At 47.6% G+C, this 22,995-nt stretch overlaps 1 protein-coding gene across 8 annotated transcripts in view; it reads left to right on the forward strand.

Moving 5' to 3' along the window:
• Positions 1-18,604, forward strand: part of VPS8 (VPS8 subunit of CORVET complex) — a 296,045-nt gene extending 277,441 nt beyond the window's left edge. For all 8 annotated transcript variants that reach the window (XM_057306778.1, XM_026497368.4, XM_048215283.2 and 5 more), the window contains 2 exons: positions 15,272-15,352; positions 17,917-18,604. In XM_057306778.1, the coding sequence (XP_057162761.1) occupies positions 15,272-15,352; positions 17,917-18,066 (231 nt within the window). In that variant the 3' untranslated portion in view covers positions 18,067-18,604. The remainder of the gene's footprint in view (positions 1-15,271; positions 15,353-17,916) is intronic.
• Positions 18,605-22,995: the final 4,391 nt, after the last annotated feature.

A 22,995-nucleotide genomic window follows, 5' to 3' on the forward strand; every position in this document is an offset into this window, starting at 1 on the left:
CTGAAGTTTAGAGTATTGCTCAAGTTAGAAATGGGCCTTTCCCTTCCAGCAGCGTTTCCCAATGAAGCTCTTAGGCGTTTCCTGCAATACGTGGCTGGGGTCTTTTTTTCTCTTCAGTAGGTCTGACAGAGCAGCTAGCAGCCTATTATTTTGCATGAAAACAACTCAGTAGGCCATTCTTAATTGCACTGTGCTGAATGATCACCTATTTGGAAAGGTCACAGAATCCAAACAGCAGAGCTTGGTAAGGTTTGAGCCGCTCTCCTGTCTGTGTTGTTCTCCAGCGGCTGATGTCCTGTCACTGCGGAGGAGAGCTTTCTGTCTGGACTGCTTTCCCAGATCAAGTCATGTGCCATCCCTGAAAGCTCACACGCCTTTCGTATAGTATCAGAATATGGGGTTGAGTCCGTTCAAGAAACAGCGAGAAGTCTTTGGTTAAAGTAGAAGGAAAGGAAAAGACGAAGATGAAATGCGAGCCGGTGCTGAGTACAGTCTGTTCGCTCTGACAGAAGCCGCTGCCGAGGGTCGCTGGTGGTTGGTTGTTTTCCCTACATCCCCTAGGGGCATTCTAGTTGTGACTTACGTTGGTTCCTCTCTTGTGCCATAAATAAGTTCTAGCTCCCTGTGTTGTGCGAAATATTTCTAACGGTAGCTATTACAGCGTATTCTTAAAAGGAGAGACTCCTCTCTACATGGTTAAGTCACTTAACTTTTTCATTTGTTGACTAAGTCGTTAAGACTCCCTTTTTATGGTACTAAATGGGGCGGTCCATATCTGTCTTCACAGCAATATAAGAGAAAATTATACTAAATGTGGCTGCAGTCATTGGGAAGAAGAAATTCTCTAATTCCAGTGTCCTCTCTCTGCATCTCACTTAGCTCCCAGAAGCCCTCTGTGCTTCCTGTTTACCTCAACCGTGTTGTCATTCCCCAGTCGGTATGCACCTCCGCTGTTCCAAAAGTCTTCGCCAACGCCACGGTCTCTGTCTTCTGGGCTCCAGTTCATTCTGCACCTCTTCTGGTGCTGGGAACACTTCAGTGGAGCCCTGTCACTAACAAAGTGAAGTCCGGGTTGGTTTGGATTGACAGTTGCTTTGGATGCGCCAGCAGCCCACACGTGATCTTCCTCTTCTTTCCTTTCTTCGTTAGTGAATAGAAGTTTCTCATTTCCTAAACAGGACCAATCCCATGTCCATCTGTCTGCTTTTGTGATGCCTCGTTTTTAGCCTCCAATTCAAATTCTGCTTTAATTCATTCAAAAACATATGTATTAGGCACTTACTACATAGCAGGCATGGGTCTAAGTGCAGGAGATCTTGTAGGGAACAAAGCCAGTCTCTGCCTTCACAGAGTCCCCATTCTGGCGACAGGGAGTAGGTAGTAAACAAATGAAGGTATGCTATCTCACATTCTTTTTTAAGATTGAATGATTTATTTTAGCAGGGGAGGGGCAGAGGGAAAGGGAAAGAATCTCCAGCAGACTCCCTTCAGAGCTTGGAGTCTGACATGGGGCTCAATCTCATGACGCTGAGATCATGATCTGAGCTGAAATCAGGAGTCAGACACTTAACCAACTGAGCCACCCAGGTGCCCCCGGTATTTCAGATTTTGATAAGGCTATGGGAGAAACGCATTATGAGGGAGATAAAAAGGGAGATTGCTGTTTTATACGGAGTGATCATGGAAGGTTGATAGGTAATATTTTCTGTCTAAAAAATGTGAAGGTGCAGTCCATGGGGACATGAGGGGAATGAGCGTTCTAGGCAGAAGGAACAGCAAATGCAGAGGCCTTTCCGGTGCCCCAGGAACAACGAGGCCCCTGTGCATGGGCACGCAGCTTGTAGGTGTGGTGGTGAGCGCTCTTGGAGGTTCCCTCCGTCCTCATGTTTTAGGTCACTGAGGACATAGAAATCCGTGGAGTCCATTGACAACGTGGAGAGGGGTGAGAAATGTTGGGGATTTGAAGAGAGGGGTGAAGAAGATAGGAAATAAGCATATGGCAGAGTGAGTAGACTCGGGAAGTCTCAGGGAGGCTGCTTGCAGTTTGCAATCATGAATTTAAATGTCTTTGAGCTGATCACCTCTTACTCTGAATTCTTATCGCAGTTCTTGCCCGTTCATCATTTGACACTTGGCATACACTACCTTCTATTATTGTTTTTGGTGTCTGGTCTGACTTTCTAAGTTGTTACTTGTTGTTTTTCTTACATGGGTTATACCTCACTTGGCTCCTCAGCTGCTTCAGGCAACTTTCAATATGCACACAGCAGAAGACGACAAAAATGAATTATGGAGGGTGTCAGAAAAAAATGAAAATATATCTGAGTAGAATTCAATAATAGCTTAAAGCATTTGGGGAAGAGGAATCTTGAATGAAACCTTCTTGAAATCTCTACTACCTAAAAGATGATAATTTATTGAAATGGGAAAATACGTAAATCGTTACTGTAGCATCCCAGTGAAACCCACGTTTGCATTGCCTCAGTTTTTGTCCCTCACATTCGCCTTGGTTCCCAGGAAAAAAGTTGTATGTGTACCCAGGTTATTGATTCCTTACGGTTTACGTAGTCATGTCAGAAAGACTTGGTAAGGACTGCAGTGGCTGCCATGGAACCTGACAAGAGCATACAGAGGCCTATGTGCTGAGTGTAAACGCCTGCGTAGTTCACTCCCAGGCTCGCAGTCCTGGACAGGCCCTGCGGGACCCAGCAACCCTCCCTACCTGTATTCTCCTCTGTTCCTTCTTCCCTCTCTTCTCTGGGGTTGACTGTTTTTTAATATTGATTTTGATTCTTCTTGCTTTTTTAGCTATCTCCTTTTTTTTTTTTTTTTTTTTGCTTTTTTTTTTTAGTGGTAGCTATAGGGATAACAGAATACATCTTTACCTTATCACAATCTAATTAGAGTTACTATTTTACTACCTAACATAAAATATAGGAACCTTGCAGTGCTATAGGTTCATTTCCTAACCCCTCATCATCTAGTTCTTTTTATAGTTCCCATGTTTCTCCTGGGGTTCCCTCATGTGTTCATTTATTAGGCCCATCCTTTAAATCTTAAAACATATTTATAAAATAGATACTTTAAATTTCTTGTCTGCTAACCCAGTATCTCTGCCATCTCTTAGTCTGTTTTTATCTATTGCTTTCCTGGTTATAAGTCATGTTTTCCTACTCCACCTATCTAGAAGCTTCTGATTGTGTGATAGGCATTGTGGATGCTGTGTTGAGCATCTGGATTTTGTTGTCTTCTTTTAGAGACTTCTGAGTTTTGTCCTGGCAGGCTATTAATTTACTGTTAAATCGGTCACATATTTTTGAGGCTTATTTTTAAGCTGTGTTCAGGCAGGTCTGTGATAACCTGCTCCTAATACATAGCTTTTGGGTAGTCTCATTGGATACCCAGGGTGTTTATCAAGGTCTTTGCACTCCGCTGGTTAGTATTCCTATGTCTTCCAGCACTTTGCAACCTCTAGAAACTCGACTTAACTCACAGCTCCCAGCACCTGTTCTCTGCCAGGCTTCTGGAGTCTTGCCCACATATGAGCAGCTGAGTATTAGGCCACAGACTTAAGGAGACTCCTATGTAGATTTTCAGCTCTTCGGATGTACCCACTGCCCAGCCGCAAACTCCTATCTCTAATTCCTCAGTTCAGCAAGACTGCCATGCTCTACTCGGGCTCTCATCCAGAAAGTGTCTCCAGATAGAATTCCAGGGAAATCATGGGACTCTGAATGTTTTCCTTCTGTCGAGGATTACAGTCCCATTCTGCCTTTTGTCCAAAGTTAGAAAACAACAGCTATATATATTTTGGCTGGTTTTATGTTATCATGGGAGAGCTAGTCTAGTTCAGTACCATTATTTTGTAATGGCAAGATTTGGAAGTCTCTGTAGTTTGGGGGGAGTTTTTTAAAGTACAGTAAAGAATAGCTTAATTATTACTTTCATTCACTTTCCATATTATCACTTCACCTCCTGCCCTCTACCTTCCAACAGCCGCGTTGTACAGAGAGAAATGGTTCAAAAGCTTTTCTCTCCTTTGGACAGCGAATGACATCTAAAATAACTAGAGTACAACCACAGTGCATGAGTTCTCTTTTTCTTTTGATTTGTAATTACATTGTTAACTTGTATTGGGTTTTGCTAATTTCAGGGTTAAGCTTGCTTTTCCATTTGACTCTAATTCCTCTTGTTATCAGGTAATCATTTTTAGGTCTGTGTAGTTAAGATGGGCAGGAATACTAGAACTGAAATGTTTCAGCAGTCATGGCTCTGATAGAAAATCATTAAGGACCCTGCCCTCAGAAGAGCTCTTTGTCATAATTGCTAGCCCACAGTGGCATCCATCAAGATAATTGTTCGACTTTGTTCTTAAGTAGGCAACAGTTAGATAATCAAAGGGTAGCAAGCCTTAATTTCATATATGAAAGGAATGCTTTCCCTGTTTCTTTTTTTTTTTAATAAGGTCAATGATAAGACAAAGGAGGATTTCTGACTAGCAACAGAAAAATGCCACCCCACTAAGAAGCTTTCTTTGTAACTCCACTTCCCATAAAATAAATCTTACCAGATTTTTAAAAATCTTCCTTTCCTGACAAAAAAGAAAGACCATAATATACCACAATGCAGGAACCTAAGTTTGCACAGGACAGTTCCCTCAGGAAGGAAGGAGGTGGAGGTCCCTGCCCAGTTGTCATCCATTTTATTTCCCAGGACTACCATTTTTTTTATTTCTGTGTCTAATGCTGCAGAACACCGGAGGCAACAACATCCATCAGTTATTTTTTAATGTGTTTGTGGAGAGTTTCCCATGTCCGTGAGGTAGTTGATGACCAACCTTTTGTAATAATAACAATAATCCCTGTCAAGATAATAGAGAGGTTTTAATGCATTTGACCAAGAAATGATATTTTTTAAAGTTTAAACTACATTCTGCAGTTGCCTGAAAGTTTTTGAAAGTCCATTTTTTAGGTATAATGAGATTATTAATTGTTGCCACCACAGGTCTTCCCCAGGTTGTTGCCTTTTAAAGCACATTAGGCAAGAGCGGCCAAGCATGGACAGGTAGAATATTACGGGTATCAGAGACTTTACACCCATCTGGGGACAATTATTTCGTGAGGGAGGAAAATGGGTAGACAAGCCAAACAAAAATTACTGTGTTCCTTTACTTAATGACACAGCGTGACATGGCACTAACATTATGGATGGGGGCGGGGTCCTCAGGTCCATGCGCTCCCAGCACACTGAGCAGCTCCGATGGCCCATGGGAAGTCCGTAATACCTTATACATCCGTAGTGCCTTACGTTTGTCTAAACAGTAGAGAAAATACCTGCATAGCCTACTTCGTGAGGCTCTTGTGAGGGAACTGGAGTGGTCTCTGGCTTTATTCTAGCTACTTTCATGTTTAATGCACACATTAGCCCAATATGTGCATGAGCCTTTATTGTCTCTAATTGAGGCATGAGAAAACTAACCCATTAGGTAGGTCTAATCCTATAGCCCACTGTCGCACGTTGGTGACAACTAACTAACATCAAGGCTATCGACACAACTAATTAGTGTCACTAATGAGTGTCAGAGCCAAGTTCAGAATTTCTTCTCTGATGGCAGAAAATATTCATGATCACTAGTGTATGTACCAAACTGTCTTCACATTATGTGTTGTGTGTGAGGTCTCTCACTGAAGAACTTAGCTTTAGTTCTTCCCCCCCACCCAGTGTAGTTAACATACCGTGTTGTGTTAGTTTCAGGTGTACGGTATAGTGATTCAGCAATTCTGTACATTACTCAGTGCTCATCATAACTATACTCTTTAATCCACTTTAACTTTGTCACCCATCCCCCCGACCTCCCCTCTGGTAACCATCAGTTCTCTGTATTTAAGAATTTGGCTTTTGGTTTGTCTCTTTTTCTCTTTGTTCATCTGTTTTGTTTCTTAAATTTTACATATGAGTGAAGTCATACAGTATTTGTTCTTCTCGGACTTATTTCACTTAGCGTTATACTCTCTAGATCCATTCATGCTGCAAATGGCAAGATTTCATTGTTTTTTATGACTAAATGATATTCCATTGTGTGTGTGTATACAGACACACACGCACACACACACCCCGTATGTTCTTTATCCGTTCATCTGTTAATAGACATTTGGGTTGCTTCCATAATTTGGCTATTATAAGTAATACTAGGGGTGCATATATCTTTTTGAATTAGTGTTTTTCATATTCTTTGGGTAAACACCCAGTAGTGGCATTACTAAATCATATGGTAGTTCTGTTTTTAATTTATTGAGGAACCTCCATGGTTCCACAGTGGCTGCACCAGTTTGCATTCCCACCCACAGTACATTAGGGTTCCTTTTTGTCTACATCCTCGTGAATATTCATTGTTTCTTGGGTTTTTTTCAGTCTTCGAAAAGGTGTGAAGTGATACCTTGTTGGGGTTTTGATTTGCATTGCCCTGATGATGAGTGATGTTGAGCCTCTTTTCATGTCTGTTGGCCACGTGTATCTTCTTTGTAGAAATACCTATCTGTGCCTTCTGCCCATTTTTCAGTGGAATTATTTGGGTTTTTGGTGTTGAGTTGTGTAAATTCTTCATATATTTTGGATATTAACCCTTTTATATCAGATATGTCTGCCATTCCTTAAGTTGTCTTTAGTTTTGTTGATTGTTTCCTTTGCTGTGGAGAAGCTGTTTATTTTGATGTAGTCCCAATAGTTTATTTTTGCTTTTGTTTCCCTTCCCCGAGGAGACGTATCTAGAAAAATGTTGCTACAGCCAATGTCAGAGAAATTACTGTCTGGTCTCTCTTCTAGGATTTTTATGATTTCAGTTCTCACATTTAGGTCTTTAATTCATTTGGGGTTTATTTTTGTGTATGGTGTAAGACAGTGGTCTAGTTTCATTCTTTTGCATGTTGCTGTCCAGTTTTCCTAACACAGTTTGTTAAAGAGACTGTATTTTTCCTGTTGCCTTCTTTGTCAAAGATTAACAGACCATATAATCATGGGTTTATTTCTGGGCTCTGTTCTGTTCACTGATCCATGTATTTGTTTTTGTGCCAATACCATACTATTTGATGACTACAGCTTTGTAATATATCTTGAAATCTGGGATTGTGATACCTCCAGTTTTGTTCTCCTTTTTTACGATTACTTTGGCTGTTGGGGGTCTTTTGTGGTTCGATATTTGTTCTAAGAACTTAGCTTTAGTCCTTAGTATTGCCAGCTCTCGCTGGGCTTCTTCAGCTCAGTCCTCCAAAATGTATTTTTAAGCACGACACTAATCATTGTAGCTCACTTCATCAGCTGTTCTCTCTCCAGAGCCTTTTATTAAGACTTCATGGGCCCAATGGGACGAGTTTCTTTAACTAGAAAGCAGAATCATGAAGGATCTCAGAAAGAGATGATAAGCCATCCTTGTTCCAGGAGCATGGCTTAGGCACCTTGACCCGCAGCTAGTCCTCCTCTGCTCCTGACACAACCTTCTGTGTTCCTGAAAAGTGACTTTCTGTCAGACTTCTTCCACATGGATGCCAGGAGCAAGGCAAGTGAAAGGAACCTCTGGAACTAGACAGCCCAAACTCAGGTCTGGCTTTTGCCACCACCCAGAGTGACCTTGCGCACAGCACTGCACCCCAGGACCTTGGTTGCTTTAGCGGTAAAATAAGGATGACGGAATTGCGGCCCTCATAGGGTGTTTGTGACGATTAGATGAGCTAATGCGCGCTCAGCCCTCGGTGCTCAGAGCAGGGTCTGGCCAGCAGTGGTTGCTTGCTCAGTAACCGAACCGCTGCGGGAGTGGTGGCTGTTACTCGTTTCACATCTTAGCCCACTTAATCCAGCATGTTCTTCCTGGTGCCATGAAGTCACTGTTTCTTTTTAATTGTGGTACTAAAGGTCTTGGTTTTTCTGGGTATTTTCTAGTCAGATACTCGTCCTCTCCATCTCCCACCTCAGGCGCCCTCTGCCCGAGGGCTGCTCACTCCGGAGCTGTCGTTACTGCTTCCAGTGAAATCTCCATAACAGATGTTCTGCCAGGTGTTTCCCTCCTCTCATCAGACAGCTTAGCAACATCCCTGCTTATCTTGCCCTTTCATTACCTAATTCGTTATTAACTGTGACCTGTTGAGAGAATGGAAGCATTCGGAGAGGAGGATGAGTAAGAGGTCAGGGTTCCGTCTGGAGCAAAGTGTGCGTGGAGGGGAATTGTAGGAAAGGGGTTTCTGTTTGCAGGAAGGAAGGAAGTGTCGCCTCCCTCTTATCTCTGAAGCCAGGGTTTCATTTTAGCCAAAATATTAAGGTCCTCTAGTTTGAAACAGCTTAGGTAGTGGCAAAAGTCTGACTGAGGCCTGTAACAGAAAAATTTGAAAGTGAGGCGAAGGGAGAAAAGTGGGAAAATCTGGTTCTCCTTCCACTCATCCCACTCCAGCTCCAGCCCCACCAGCAAATTACAAAAATGCCAGCAGAAGAAGGTTCCTGGAATGCAGGAAAGACAGTAATTCTGTTGCAGAATTATATGAAGTGTCCCACGTCTCTGGCAGACTAGGTTTGGCCTGCTCCTGTGGGAAGACGATGAGGGAAAGAAACGTTGGGGTTTTGATTTCAGGACCTTATTTAGCGTAGAGATTCCGTGACCGCCCTGTCTCCACGGGTGATGTGGGAGCCTTCGGATTCAGGATCCCTGGCGTTATCATTGTCATCATCTCTGTTCCTAGGACTCCAGCCCTGGGGGGGGCGGTGGCTGATCCCCGTGCCTTTCCTATCTCAAAGCTGGACGTGCTAGTTAGGTCTGTGGATCCTGAAAGCCCTGGGTGGTTTTCTTCCTTCCAGCAGCTGTCATGAAAGCTCTGCTTTCCACCCCATGGGAGTCAGAGCTTTGGGGTGGGCTGGCCTGACATCCATGGCCCCAGGGCTCTCCTCGTCGTCGGGACCTCCTTCTCCCCGGCTTTGCTTGAGCTCGGAGCGCTCTGCGGTCGCTTCCAGGGCTGTCATAGTCTCCCTCTGATGTGCAGCCGTGACTTCATTTTCAGCTTTTATCGCTAGACTTCCTTACGTGGGAAGAAGAAAATGTGCTGTGGCAGACAGCCTCGAGTGTGTTTGCCCTTCCCTTCCGGTGGGCAAATCCCTGGTAACCCGCTCCCGGCCGCTGGGTTAGATGGTCTGGGAACACTAGGCAGGGGGCTTCGCGTTTCTGCATTTGCCCCACCGCGACTGCGGTCGGATCTGGTTGCTCCCACTTTGATGTTGTGCCTGACGCTGATTTGGCAAATCCCTTTCTCTGTGCGGCTTCTCAGACGGACTCTTCTTCGTCCTCAGGGCTGTCATGGGCTTCCTGCCGGGCGCTCTAGTCCCTGCACTTGGTTGCCCTAGTTTGCATATGATTACACAGTGAAAGCCCTGAGTAAGTTCGGTAACTGTTACTTTTTTACTTGAAACCTCCGTGCTCTCAAATGCCTGTTACCTCCTGGGAGCCCTTCCTGAGTGGTAGTGGCCGGTGGTGGCATTGCCTTTTGCTCGATCAGAGTGTAGACCTGGGGGAGTGCCCTGACCCCCGCCCCCGCCCCGGGTGACTCGGGGAGCTGCGACAGGATTAGAGCTCAGGGTTCCTGAGTCCCAGCCCACCGTTCTCTGTTCCAGGGCACTTCTCCCGGGAGTATAGATGACAGACGGCAGTCATCGCTGCCGCGTATGGAACATCACATAGGCGCCAGGCCCATACGTGATCTCCAGTCCTCCCACTTCCGTAGAGTTTACAGAGAGACAGGGACTGAGAGAAGCTCAACAAGCGGGCCAGAGGCACTCGGCTCGTGGCGGCAGACTCCAGATGAGCCCAGGGCTCTCAGAGCGTGCGCCCTGTGTTCTTCCTGCGTCTAGAGGGCTTGTGAAAGCTCCGGGGAACTTGCAGCAAGGAGGAAATCTGCTCGCCTGCCCTTCCCATGCCTTCCTCCATCTGAGAGCAGATAAGCCATTCCCACCTGCGCTGGGTGCCGGGAAACGAGAGACAGAGGCCCTGTGTTCTTAAAGCTTCCCCCACTCCCCGTTCTCTCTCTTCAGCATCCCTTCCGTTGCCACGTTTGCCAGTGTGGACAGCACTGTGCTTGAGGTCTCCTTTCTTTCCCTCTCGGCGGCCACGTGAGGACTAGGTATGCGGGACCGTGTCCCATCCCGACTGACTCCGTGTGTGACCCCTGCAGGAACTCACGCCACGTGAGGACTCACAGCGTCCTGGCCAGTTACCACGAGCCGGAGGCTTTCCCTTCCTCCTCTCGGCCTCTTCCTGTGGCGCACTCTCCTCTTAGCCCCTGTTCCAAAAGGCAAAAAAACCACCTAGCTCAGAAAGAATAGGCAACTTGCCTGCGCATGTCATCTGGTGAGCGGCGGTGCCAGTTTGGGCTCGGGCAGACGGCTGTAGAGTGGAGGCTCTTACTGCAGCCGCGTCCCGGGCACTTGGGGAGCAGGCCCGGTCTCCCCCTCACAGGCCGCGGTTGCACCAGACGACGGGCTGGGCACTAGGAAGTATGGGGGCAGCAGAAAGAGGCTTTTAACTGCAAGTCCCGCTTGCCTGGTCTCTCTTCTTAAGAGGGGTGGTGCCTGTATTTTTGACAAAAATAATTCTCTCCCCAAAAGTGAATTAAATAAAAGGAAATTGGTATTTTCACTGAAATACAGGACAAACATGCCAGAAATCACAAAGAATCTTTATAAGTCCAAGTTCTTAAAATAGGAAGACAAATGCCAGCGATTTCACTGGGCCAGGAGAACCAAGCAGCTGCCTGCTCAGACCCTAAGATGGATGGTTCCAAATCAGCGAGGCTGTGTGATTCCTCAGCTGTTGTGGGAACATTGGCTGTAGAGCACGGGGAACAGAAGGGTGACGGAGATACAGTTCTGCTGAGCAGGGAGCCCACGGTCTAACGGACGAGGCCAATAAACAGAGACTCGCACTGTAGTGAGTGCCCCATAACGGCGACGCCCGGGGCCTGTGGAAGCCGAGCTGTTGACAGGCCTAGGGCACACGCAGGAGGCATTCTGGAGAGCAGGCCACAGCTGAGGCTTCCGTGTCTCGTGTGCAAGAGTGTGATCTGGGCCCAGAAATGTGTAGTATCAGGGAGATTTTGATGGTGTACGTAGATGCTGGGAGAGCATGTTGCAGACAAGGCCTGCCCTGGCCAGTAAGCAATATGTGGTTACTGGTTCTCTCAGTAACCTCTCAAGCTTTGCTTATCAGCCCTGGAGGAGGTGAAATCTTCGTGCAGGATTTTAATGTCCCACAGATTCTGGGACATTAAGCTCCTTGTGTTCATCTTTGTACCCAGGCCCGATACTAGTAGGGACCCCGGAGGTATTTGTTAAACCAGAGAGCTGGAGCGGAGGTCACGAGGCCTGCGGGTGATAGGGCAGGAGCCTGTCCAGGCCGGGAGTCTTCTGTGGACGTGCTGACTTCGCAGAGGCCAGGTGCCTCCCCTCACGGACTCCCCACCCCACATTTTGAGCCTGTAGAACTATGGAAAAAGAGTACAGAAATCCCTGCCTCAGTGATTATTCGTCATTTCCTGTATGCTTCCTTTTTAAAACTATGGTCTTATTCCAGGAAGGATTTCAAGACAGGTGAGTATCTCCTCGGTCCTAGGTGTGCCTACAAATAGCTCACCCATTTTGCCTCAAATGACTTGTCTTCACTTGATCACAGAGCCAGTATGGCCAGCCCAGAACAGGGCATGTCCATCCTACAGCTTCTGGTTCCAGGGTGGCCACAGCAGCCGCTCCTTAGCCGAGTCTCTGGTGGCCCAGGATGGTGGCTTGCATGCTGCAGTGGGACCTGTAATCCTCAGGTGCTTCCCACCCGTGCAGTGACCACACTTTTCAGTTCCTGAAGGACGTCGTCATTGGAAACCCCTTCCTGTGGTATTTCCAAGGAGTTTAAGGGCCTAACAGGAATAAGACCCTGAGAAGCCACCCTGCACACTTCTCTGGGCAGGTCATGTGTGAAATCATGGGTCTGTGTGCGTATGTGTCTCTCTGCTCACCTATTGTTCTCCTGGCAGAGGGGGACTGGGATTTGTAAGGTAAAGACCCTGTTTATGACTCTTAATTGGTTATGGGATTTTTATTCCTATTAGGCAAGTCTCCTAGCCTTCTCTGACTCAATTTACCCAATCATGTTCCCTTATTCAGTAAAACAGGTACAGGGCTTGCAGTTCCCTAAGATTCAAAATAAACCACATGGCCAGAGCATCCTTATTACGTTTTCTTATTATATCCAAGGGTTGTTAAGATGCATGTGAACCTAGTAAGTGTTGAAAACCAACGTCCCTGATCTGTGGGCACCTTAGGAAAGAGGACATGCTAACGGAATGGCTGATTTGGTACAGTGGGATCAGTAGGAAGTAAAGTACCTCGCAACCTGAGAGCTTCCCGTTACCACAGGACTCAGGACAGGAAGTCTCCCGCCACCCTGAGCCTTTCTGGCAGCGCAGGGTAGCGCCTGCGTGCTCGAAGTGCAGACTGACGACTGGCATTCTCGCCCTTGCCCGCGAGCATGTTAGAAGCCCAGCACCTTAGACCCCACCCCAGACCTGCTCCCCGGACTCTGCATTTTAACAAGAGCTCCCGGGGTTCTTATGCACAGTCGGATCTGAGAAGTGGTGGGTCAGAAAGCATGAGTTCTGCACTTTCTGCCTCAGTGAGCAAACTCCCGGGGGCCAGAGCCACGTATCCTACGCCTAGAATAGACTCATCTGCCACGTCGTATTTCCGGGGGGTGAAAGCAGCATTCTATTTTTAGCAGTGGCATTTTCTACTTCTGACCTGACCTTCACTTTCCCAAAATGATTTGAGTTGGTTTCCAAAATACACCCAGTAGGATGAAATACGTAAATGAGGAAACCTTAATTATAAAAGTGGGTTATAATTGCACACATAAATGTTTGCCACTGTGTCCTAAGCTGTTGTTCGTTCTCTGTAACTAACATTTAGCCCTGAGTTCCCTAGTGATACAAACAAAAAAGAAAATACAGTTATTAGCAGGTTTGGGTCCAGTACAGCTTTTCTCAGCAAGGTCAGTGGGTCACCATTAAGTGGCCGATACCGTCCACATTTATGTAACAAGTACAATAGTACATTTCATGAGATTTTTTTTCTTACAATATCCCTTCAAGGCAAAGGGCTGTTTTATAAAAGTACCTCTATAAGGAGAGACCTTTTCTGGCTCTTGCTGCTTCATCATATGCTAATTTGGTTTTAAACCTTCTATGTAATTAACCTGCCTTCTTTGAGAAACCCTACCACAGAGTAACTGGGGAATAAGTGAAGGTGACATCGGGGTGGCTGGGCCCCTGTCATATGGCCTGTGGCAGGTTTTGAATGGCCGATAAAAGACAAATATCACCCTTGTCCTTAACCCACCCCGCTCCCCAGTTTATGCCAGTAATACTAAAGGGATTTGGGAAGTCAGGTGGCAAAACCATGTTTTCCGTTAAGTCTCTCGAAGGTAATTATTTTTTCTTCTTTTGCTTTGTTTGAGCTAGGTGTGTAGTATTTCTCAGACTTTCCAATCTTCTCGAGCTTGGCTCTTCCCTGTGTATTTTACTTAGTATCTGTAAGAAGTGTGACACTCCACACACTTTATCTCCAAGAATATGGTTGTTTTTCTTACCAAATTACAGAGAAAAGGTGTCTTCAAAAAGTGTCAAGGCAAGTTTAAACATTCTCAGAGAACGATCTCTCCATGTGTCTGGCAGACCCAGAGACAGGGAACGGAATGAGAAGGGGAGCCTCTGTGGGTCCCGTCGTCTCTTTTCTGGCTGTTTTAGATCTTACTGCCCTTCTCGGGATTTCCGCTGAGCCGCCTTGTCCTCGGCCATCCCCACATCACTGAGAGCGTCAAGAACTAAGGCATTACCGTAGTGAGTTGGCACCACCGTGGGTTCCAGGGGCATGAGATGTGAGCCTCCTGATAGCTGCCTTCTGGACCTTAAAGGAAATCCTTTTGGCCTGGTCAGAAGGTGAAGTGGTAAAGGAGCTCCCCGCTAGGCTAGCGTGAGTGGTTTCAAGGGTAGCGCTTCTTTCCAGTCTCCCTGAGCTCTTAGTACGTTGTTTCCCCTAAGGATAGTAAAAACCTTGAGGAAAAGAAGCAAAGTCCTTCCTGGAAGACAAATTTATGTAACCTCTATGTAATGTTTTTTTATAAGTTCAGAATCCTTCTTGGGAAAACAAAAGTGGACATGTCTGTACCTTCCTCACAGAGTGGCCCCCTGTCTCCGCCCAGACCCTTGGACACTGAAATCCTCCTTTACAGATACATTCGGGCTGTATTTAGTGATGCTTTTATTCATGCCAAGAGAGGTTCATAATACAGAACAAAGACCTCTTTTGACTAATTCTAAACATAAGCATAAAAATGCCTGAAAGCAACATTTAAGGGTAGCTCTAAGTTGTAGTCATAAAAGCTAGCATGTACGGAGCCCTTGCGAGGTGCCGGGCATGCTAGCGACCCTTTAAATACGTATCACATCTAATTTAATTTTCAGTGGCCCCATAAGGAAAGCATTTTCTTCTCCCACAGGTGAGGCAGTTGAGGCTCAGAAAAGTGACTTACCTAAGGTCACCTAGCAAGTTAGTGTCAGCACTGGTATTCCAGTTTACATCAGACTCCAAAGCCTATGGCTGCCTCCCCCAGGATCCCATTCCTTTCCTCTAGGTAAGAGCGTTGGACCAGATCCACCAAGAGTAGCCTAGAACCACGAGATCAGCGTGTCCGCCACAGTAACAGGTGGGACAAAGCAAGACAGTTGTAGAAATAAGTTAGACTTCACCTCTTCCAAAAAGCAGTGGACTAACCTTGCAAGCCATTAGGTGGCTGCCAGCTTTATCATGACAACGGGAAAGGATGTGATTTTGTATTTATAGTGCACCCTCCCTGACACCATGAAGAAGGGGCATCTTGACCGCCAGCTGCAGTCATGGGTATGGGCAGCAAGCCTGGATGGAGTGAACCGCTCTGCACAGTAAAGGCAAAAGGGGCTCAAGGAGCCCTGAGGGAAGCCTGTATAGGGAAACTTAGACCACAGTGGAGCCGGTCCTTACACAGGTCAACCTGGGGGGTGGCACCAGGGGGCTTCGGAAGGATGGGCCCAATTCTAATTAATGTTGATTGCATGGATCCCCTCCGAGAGGCACAAGGAAGACCGTGTTCTGTGTCAGCGTTGGCCAAGCGCGGAGGCTGCCCGTGGGTGGTGTTCACCTTCTCGTTTCTGATTTCCAGGCAGCCTCGGAACCCGTCCTGGACCCACAGCAAATCCAAGCGTTTGATCAGCTTTGCCATCTCTACCGAGGAAGTTCCCGGGTAATGTTTTTGCGGTGGTTTACATTTTTAATTCCCTATTTATAATTACTGTTTGGGAAGTGCAGCGTCGTCTGGTCCTCACTGGGGACTTGGCAGAGGACACAGGAAGGGCCAGCTCTCTGTCCCTTACTTGCTGAGGACACAGAAGGGCGGCTGTGTGTGTGCTCCCTTTTGCAGGCCTTTGTTTATACTAATGACAGGCCCATCTGCCCGAAGCTCCAGACCCCGCCAGACATCTGCGCTGGCTGAACGTGTTTTGGCCATGAAACTCAAATGCTGAATGACAGGGGTAACCAAGACAGAAATGGAAACACAGGCAGCCCAGGGCACCTGCCATGAGCCTGTCTCCGGCTTGCTTCTCTCTGCTGCCATCCTTAGCACAGGGCTCACCTCGCCTGGTTTAACAGGGCTGCTCCGGCCTCCCCCGTCACAGCTGCATGCCGGCTAGCAAGGCGGAGGCAAAGGAGGACGGGAGGAAAGAAGCCGTCCACTTACTGACAATTCTAGAAGTGGCATGTACCACTTCCCTTGTCCAGAACTTAGACACGTAACCACACCTGACTGCAGTGGAGACTGGCAAGATGGGTCTTTATTGCAGGGGGGCCATGGGCTGAAATGAGTGGTAGCCGTACAGAACCGTAGAAGAGGACAGCCCGGGAGAGCTGCCAGCAGTCCTGCCCCGCGTCCGTCTGCGCGTCCCCCAGGCACATCCCGAGGGTGCCCGATTATTCTCCCCACCTGTTCTTCCTCGCCTGCTGACGGCAGGTGGCACCCCATCCGGCCCCCCAGAGCAGGACCCTGGCAGCACCCCTCTGCTCCCCACGACTCCCCAGGGAGCTCCCGGAGGCATCATCTCTGTACCTTCTGTGGCTTTCTCTCACAGGGCCCCTGCAGGTCTTCTGTCCCTGCTGCTGCCATCCCATCACCTGTAGGTGGAGTCCAGACTACACCTTCTCCACGCCCCCAGTCCTGCCTGAGTTCCAGCCAGGCCCGACTTTTCTCGGCGCTCATCTTGAGCTCACGGCTCTGCTTCTGTGCCTGGACTCCCTATTCCTGTGCAAATACTTCCTGGGGGGCTTGGCTGCCCTGAGGAATAACGGTGTTCCCTCTTTGAGAGTTGGTTTTTATTCCAGGAAACTTCTCCAGGGGCTTCCAGAATGGGGTCCAGCAGCTTTGTTGAAATGGCATCACCTCCGTCCCTTCTCAGCCAGGCCCTGCCCCGGGACTGGCTTCCTGAGCCTTCTAGGGCAGTTCTGCTTCAAACTGTTGGGCCATTATTCCGGACTCCTGGATTTCCAGGCCACAGAGTTACAGAAGTAGAACAGAAAGGTCCTCTCAGGAGACAGAGAATGTTACAGGGTCTGAATGTGAAAGAACTTTGAGTTTATGTAACATCTGTTGCCTGTTCTGTTCCTAGTCTTGTACAGAGTCGGTCTTAGGGAGAACTTCACAGGCTGATGGCAGCTGAGAGGGTTAGAGAGGATGAGAAGCGGCAAAGATGGGGCTCGAGCGGGCCAAGGCCCGGGCGGGACTAGGTGAACGCGCGCCTGCCCTGCGCCCGTAGCCAGCTGGGGGACTTGCAGGTGGAGCTTCTGAGCTGGTGTTGGGACCTGGGCCCTAGAGCCGTCGCTGGGGCCGGACTGCTTTAGGTAAATTGGCACTTTGAACCGAGAGGCCCTTTGGCAGTCTCTCCGGTTCCCACAATCACGGGTAGTAAGTTTTCAACGGAAGTGACAAGTGGATGCTTGTGCCGTTCTTGCCGCGATGGAGAGAGAACCTTTTAACGGCTAGATCAGCCGGAGGACAGACCGGGAAGGCAGGACCGGGGCTGGCTCGGCTGAGCAGAAATTGCCCCATGGCCCCGAGGCTGACTCCTTCACTAGCACTCACCACTGCGTGACTTAGGGCAAGTTAAGTCTGGGGACTCTGGGTTTTGTACACAGAGGGTTCTTAGGGAAGATGAGAAATCGTACACGTGTAAAGGACCTAGCATAGCGCACTCGTTACAATTTCCTTGCACTATTAGAAGTTCCTGCGAACGTGGGGTCCAGGGCCTGACCCAGACATGACGGCCCTGCTGCGTCTGACGGCTCGCTCCTCACAGCTGAAGTCGGGGCTGGCCGCGTGGAGCGATCCCGGTTACGGAAGAGCCATCAGAGCCAGGGTCGTAACTCCGGGTCATTGGCCCTGAGAGGAACTCACTGGGAGGGAGAGTGTAGAATGAGATCCGCAGAGAACCTCTGTCCGGGGCAAGTGCACCGGGGAGAGCAGGGGGGGGTTCCGGCTGGGATGCACCCACTCCCGTCGCAGCAGCATTAGAATAATCTGGGCCCTGGAAATGAAATGAACTTGCCCGAAGTCACATTACTTGTTTGTGAGACGCAGACCTGGGATCCAGACCCAGTTTTACACTCTCCCTGCCGTGTAGCACTGTCCCTTGTGTACCTGAGGCAGGGGAATCGAGGATCCGCCACCTCTGTTCCACACCCCCTCCCAACCCCCCCCCCCCCAGCACATTCTCTGCCCCCACACACTTTGGCTGATGGGTGTCCCTTTTTTTGCAGCTGGCTCTCCTCACAGAACTCTCCCAGAATCGCAGCAGTGAGAGCTACAGGCCATTCAGTGGCTCCCAGAGTGGCCCCGCTTTCAACAGCATCTTCCAGAATGAGAATTTCCAGCTACAGCTCATTCCCCCACCTGTGACTGAGGACTGAGGCCTCTCTGGGGCCTGGCACTGGAGACCAGAGATGATCCTGATGCATCCAGGGAGGGACCCCCTCTCTAACTGGCTTAGCCCCTGTGCCTGCCCCCTTCTGAGCAGAGGTGGACGTCCATGCCCATCATTCCCTGGGGAGACTCCCTGTCTATCAGCATCAGTTCACCAGACCTGTTGATTTTGTTTTGCTTCTTCAGCAAAGGAATGTCCCATACTTCCTTCCACCTTTTTAAGAACATATGCTTTGCCCTTTGGGACTTTTTCCAGTTTGCCTGAAGCTTAGAGAATAGACAGAACTCAGGCAGAGGGCACTCAGGAGTCTGTCCTACTTCGTCCCCTCCAGCTGCTGGGTAACATGGAGGAACTTAGCTCCTGCTGCTGTCGGGAAGACAGAACAGTGGTGGGTCAGGCTGCAGGAGGACTGAAAGCTGCACTGGGCTATGGAGGGACAAAGATCCGGGACAGGGCATCTCCCAAAACCTATTTGAGTGTAAGATTTGCCCTACCAAACAATAAATGCCTCTCTGTTTATGTTCTACAGGCCTGCTGGCTAGCTCTCGGTTTAAAGTCACGAAGGACATTTAGAGCCCTTGTTGCCACAATTCAGTTTTATTAGTTCAAAGTCAACCCTCTTGTACAGATAAAAAAGCTGAGACTCGCGTGATAAATAATTTAACCAAAGCACCACACTCAAGAAATGACAGGGTGGCTCGGTCAGTTAAGCGTGACTCTTTATTTCAGCTCAGGTCGTGATCTCGGGGTCGTGAGATCGAGCCCCACATGGGGCTCCGTGCTGAGCATGGAATCTGCTTAAGATTCTCTTTCTCCCTCCCTCTGCCCATTCCCCCTCTCCTGGCTCGTACATGCTCTTTCTTTCAAAAAAGAAGAAATGGCAGAACAAAGTTGGGTTCAAGATAGATAGCAGTGTGACAAGAGCCAGGCCTCATCTCCTCCAGTGGACAGAACAAATCAACAACTACGTATGGAATAATTCCTTCTGAAAGGGAACTGAAAATTGAGTGACCAGAGCCTCCACAACAAAGCCTGAAAGGACAACATCCTCGTGGGAAAAGGGGGGACACACATCGGCCACGGGGAAGTACAGTCGTGTGGGATCTCAAAGGTATGGAACTTCTCCCCGAGGAGGGAGAGATTTGAGCTCTACCTCAGATACCCCAAACCTTAGATCCTCCACAGGAGATCAGGCGAGATGAGCCCTCAAAACAGCAGGTTCTGAAAATCAGTGGGGATTATGTCCAGGAAAACTATTAAACTGTAAACAGTGGAAACCCCACTCTTAAAGGGCTGAGGCACAGACTCACTGTACCCAGAAGCCAGTGCAAAAACACCAGTTTTAAAATCACACAGACCATCAGTAAAGGAGACCTATTTACTAAGCTTAAAGCATCTGCCAAAGAGGCAAGCACCACAGATTCCCCCTGGGGACTGAGACGCTGGCAGGAGCCACATCTGTATCTCAGTCTACCTCGGTAACCCCCATACTGGTGGGCCATTTTGGAATTCTCCCTCTAAATCTTACACCCCACTGACAGCCCCACCCAAAGACACTGCAGTAGTCCTGACACCCCACAGTCGGGCCAAGGGCCAGCCCCCCACCCATTCACCACAGCCACAGCCTAGCACACAGCTCACGTGGGACCAGAAGAGACCAAAGCAAATCCATTCTGCATTCCACAGGACACCTCCTACAAAAGGCCACTCCTTCAACACTGAGACACGTCACTGACTTACCTAATAAATACCCAGAAACACACACACAGAGGCAAAATTAGAGGATAGAAGAATATGTCCAAAGAAAAGCACCAGACCTCAGGAAAAGAACTAAATGAAAAGGATTTGCAAACTACCTGATAAAATGGTCATAGGGACACTCGGGAGAAGAATGGATGAGCACAGTGAGAACTTCAACAAGAAGAAAGTACCAAACAGAAGTTATAACTAAAAAAATACACTAGAGGGGTTCAGCAGATCTGTGAGCTGGAGGAGGAGCGATGGAACTCACCCAGACAAAGCCGCAAAATAATTAGGAAAAGTGAAAATACCTTAAGGGACCTTTGGGTCTTACAAGCAGAGTAGTATTCATGTTATATAGCTCCCAGAGGAAAACAGAAAGGGCCAGAAAAAGTATTTGAAGAAATATTGGCTGAAAACTTCTCTAATCTAGGAATCAGACATCCCGGTCCAGGATAAACCAAAGAAAACCACACTAACACACATTTTATAATTAAAATGGTAGAAATTAGGGGTGCCTGGATGGCTCAGTTAAGCGTCTGCCTTCAGCTCAGGTCATGATCCCAGGGTCCTGGGATCGAGCCCCACATCTGGCTCCTTGCTTATGAGAGAGCCTGCTTCTTCCGTCTCCCTCTGCTCCTCCACCACTCCCACCCCCTGCTCATGCTCTCTCTCTCTTTCAAATAAATGAATAAAATCTTTTTTTTAAATGATAGAAATTAGAGAATCAGGTGCAGCAGGAGAAAAACAACATGTTACATATAAGGAAAACCCCATAAAAGCTATCCGATTTTTCAGCAGAAACTTTACTGACCAGGAGGAAGTGGCATGACATTATTTGAAGTTCAGAAGGGAAAAAACTTCTAACCAAGAATTCTCTGCCCAGCAAGATTACCATTCAGAATCGAAGGAGAGATTAAAAGCTTTCCAGATAAGCAAAAGCTAAAGGAGTTCATTACCACTAAACCAGCCCTACAATAACGGTTTTAAAGGGACTTATTTAAGCTGAAAAGAAATGGCACTAATAAGCATATTAAAGCAAAAATGTCACTGGAAAGCGGTGCTTGGCTGGCTCAGAATAGTGTGCAACTCTTGATCTTGGGGTTGTGAGTTCAAGCCCCACATTGGGTGTAGAGATATAATTATTTTTGAAAATCTCACAGAAAAATATTAACAAAGCTAGTGGCTCGATCACTTACAAAGCAAGCATGAAGGTTAAAAGTAGTAAAATTAAGGAAGGTGTCCAAGACGGCAGCAGAGAAAGACCCTAAACTCACCTCCTCCCACTGACACGCTTTATATACACCTACGTATAGAGCAATCCCTCCTAAAGAACTGAAGGCTGATTGAACAGCCTCTACAATAGAGGGACCACATAGAGAAGACTAGGAAAGACAGGTGGTCATCATGGGTACACACCCCCAGGGCAGCGACCTGTAATAGGGAGGGTCCCAGTCCAGACTCCCCTACCCTGAGGCAAAGTAAAAAAAACAAAAAACAAAAACACCAGCAGCTTAAAGGCTAATTAGATTATAAGCAAAGCAAATCCACTTACTAACCTTAGGGCATCCACTAAACTGGCAGGTAACTGCTGGAACTCTGTCCAGGGTAAGAGGCATGGTGCCACTTTCTACACTTGCCTTGATAGCACAGGCAGGGGCAGGGTTCAGGAGCTCACGCCAGTTAGGGCTGCCCCAGTGCACCCTGGACCCCTGGCCTACACCAGCTCCAGCCATCCCCCCCAAGATAGCTCTGGCACAGTGCACTCTGAGACTACCCCCTCCACTCCCAGCATGCACCCAACCCAGTCATCCCACCAATACAGCCCCAGTGCAGTGCCCCCAGGGATTCCCTCCCAGCCCATGCTTGCTGTCCTGCAAGGGCAGCCGTGGCACGGTGTGCCCCAGCCATCTCACCAGGGTGGCCCTGGCACGGTGTACCCCAGGACCCCCAGCCTGCTCCAGCTCCAGCCAGCCTGCAAGGGCAGCTCTGGCATTGTGCACTCGGGGACTGCCCCTGACAAGGAACACCCTAGATCCCCCAGCCCATGTCCACTCCAAATCTAGCTATCTCATCAAGGTGGCCCTAGCATGGGGCACCTAAGGACGCCCTGGCCTGTGCTCACTCCAGCTACAACCACGGTGCCAAGGCAGCCCTGACGTGGCATGAGCACCCTGGGATACCCCTTCCCCCACCTGCCTGCCAAAGCTTCCAGTCACACACAGTCTCCACAGGAAATGCTCCTACACAGGGCCACTCCTTCCAGACCAGGACAGGTAGCTGTTCACCTAATTTATAGAAACAAACATAGAAAATCAAAATAAAATGAGACAGAGAAATATGTTTCAAACAAAAGAGCAAGATACAAACCCCAGGAAAAAAATCCTAATGAAATAGAGGTAATTCATCTGATAAAGAGTTCAAAGTAATGGTCGTAAAAACGGTCACTGAAATTGGGAGAAGAATGGAGGAACACAGGGAAAACTTCAACAAAGAGAGAAAATATCAGAAATAACCAGTCAGAACTGACAAATACAATAATTCAAATGAAACATACACTAGAGGGAGTCAACAGCAGATAAGATGATGCAGAAGAATGGATCAGTAATCAAAGAATAGGGGAAATCACCAGAACAGGGAAAAGGAGTAAGAATTTTGTAAAAATGAGGATATTTAAGGAACGTCTAGGAAAACATCAAGTATACTAACATTCACATTATAGAGGTCCCAGAAAGAGAAGAGAGAGAGAAGGCGGCAGAAAACTTATTTGAAGAAATAATGGCTGAAAACTTCCCCAACCTGGGGGAAAAAAACGGACATTCAGGTCCAGGAAGCACAGAGTTCCAAATAAGATGAACCCAAAGAAAGCCACATGAAAACATTTTATAAATAAAATGGTAAACATTAAAGAGAGAATCTTAAAAGCAGCAAGAAAAAAAAAAGATACAAGGAAAACCCCATAAGACTATCTGCTGATTTTTCAGCAGAAACTTCGCAGGCCAGAGGGACTGGCAGGATATATTTAAAGCACTAAAGTATTCTAACCAAGAATACTCTACCTGGCAAGATTATTGCTTAGAATTGAAGGTTCCCAGATAGGCGAAAACCAAAGGAGTTCATCACTTAACCAACCTTCTAAGAAATGTTAAAGGGACTTCTTCAACTGGAACAGAAA

Source organism: Ursus arctos, unplaced genomic scaffold, assembly GCF_023065955.2.
Source record: "Ursus arctos isolate Adak ecotype North America unplaced genomic scaffold, UrsArc2.0 scaffold_4, whole genome shotgun sequence".
In the NCBI taxonomy this organism is placed as follows: Eukaryota; Metazoa; Chordata; class Mammalia; order Carnivora; family Ursidae; genus Ursus; species Ursus arctos.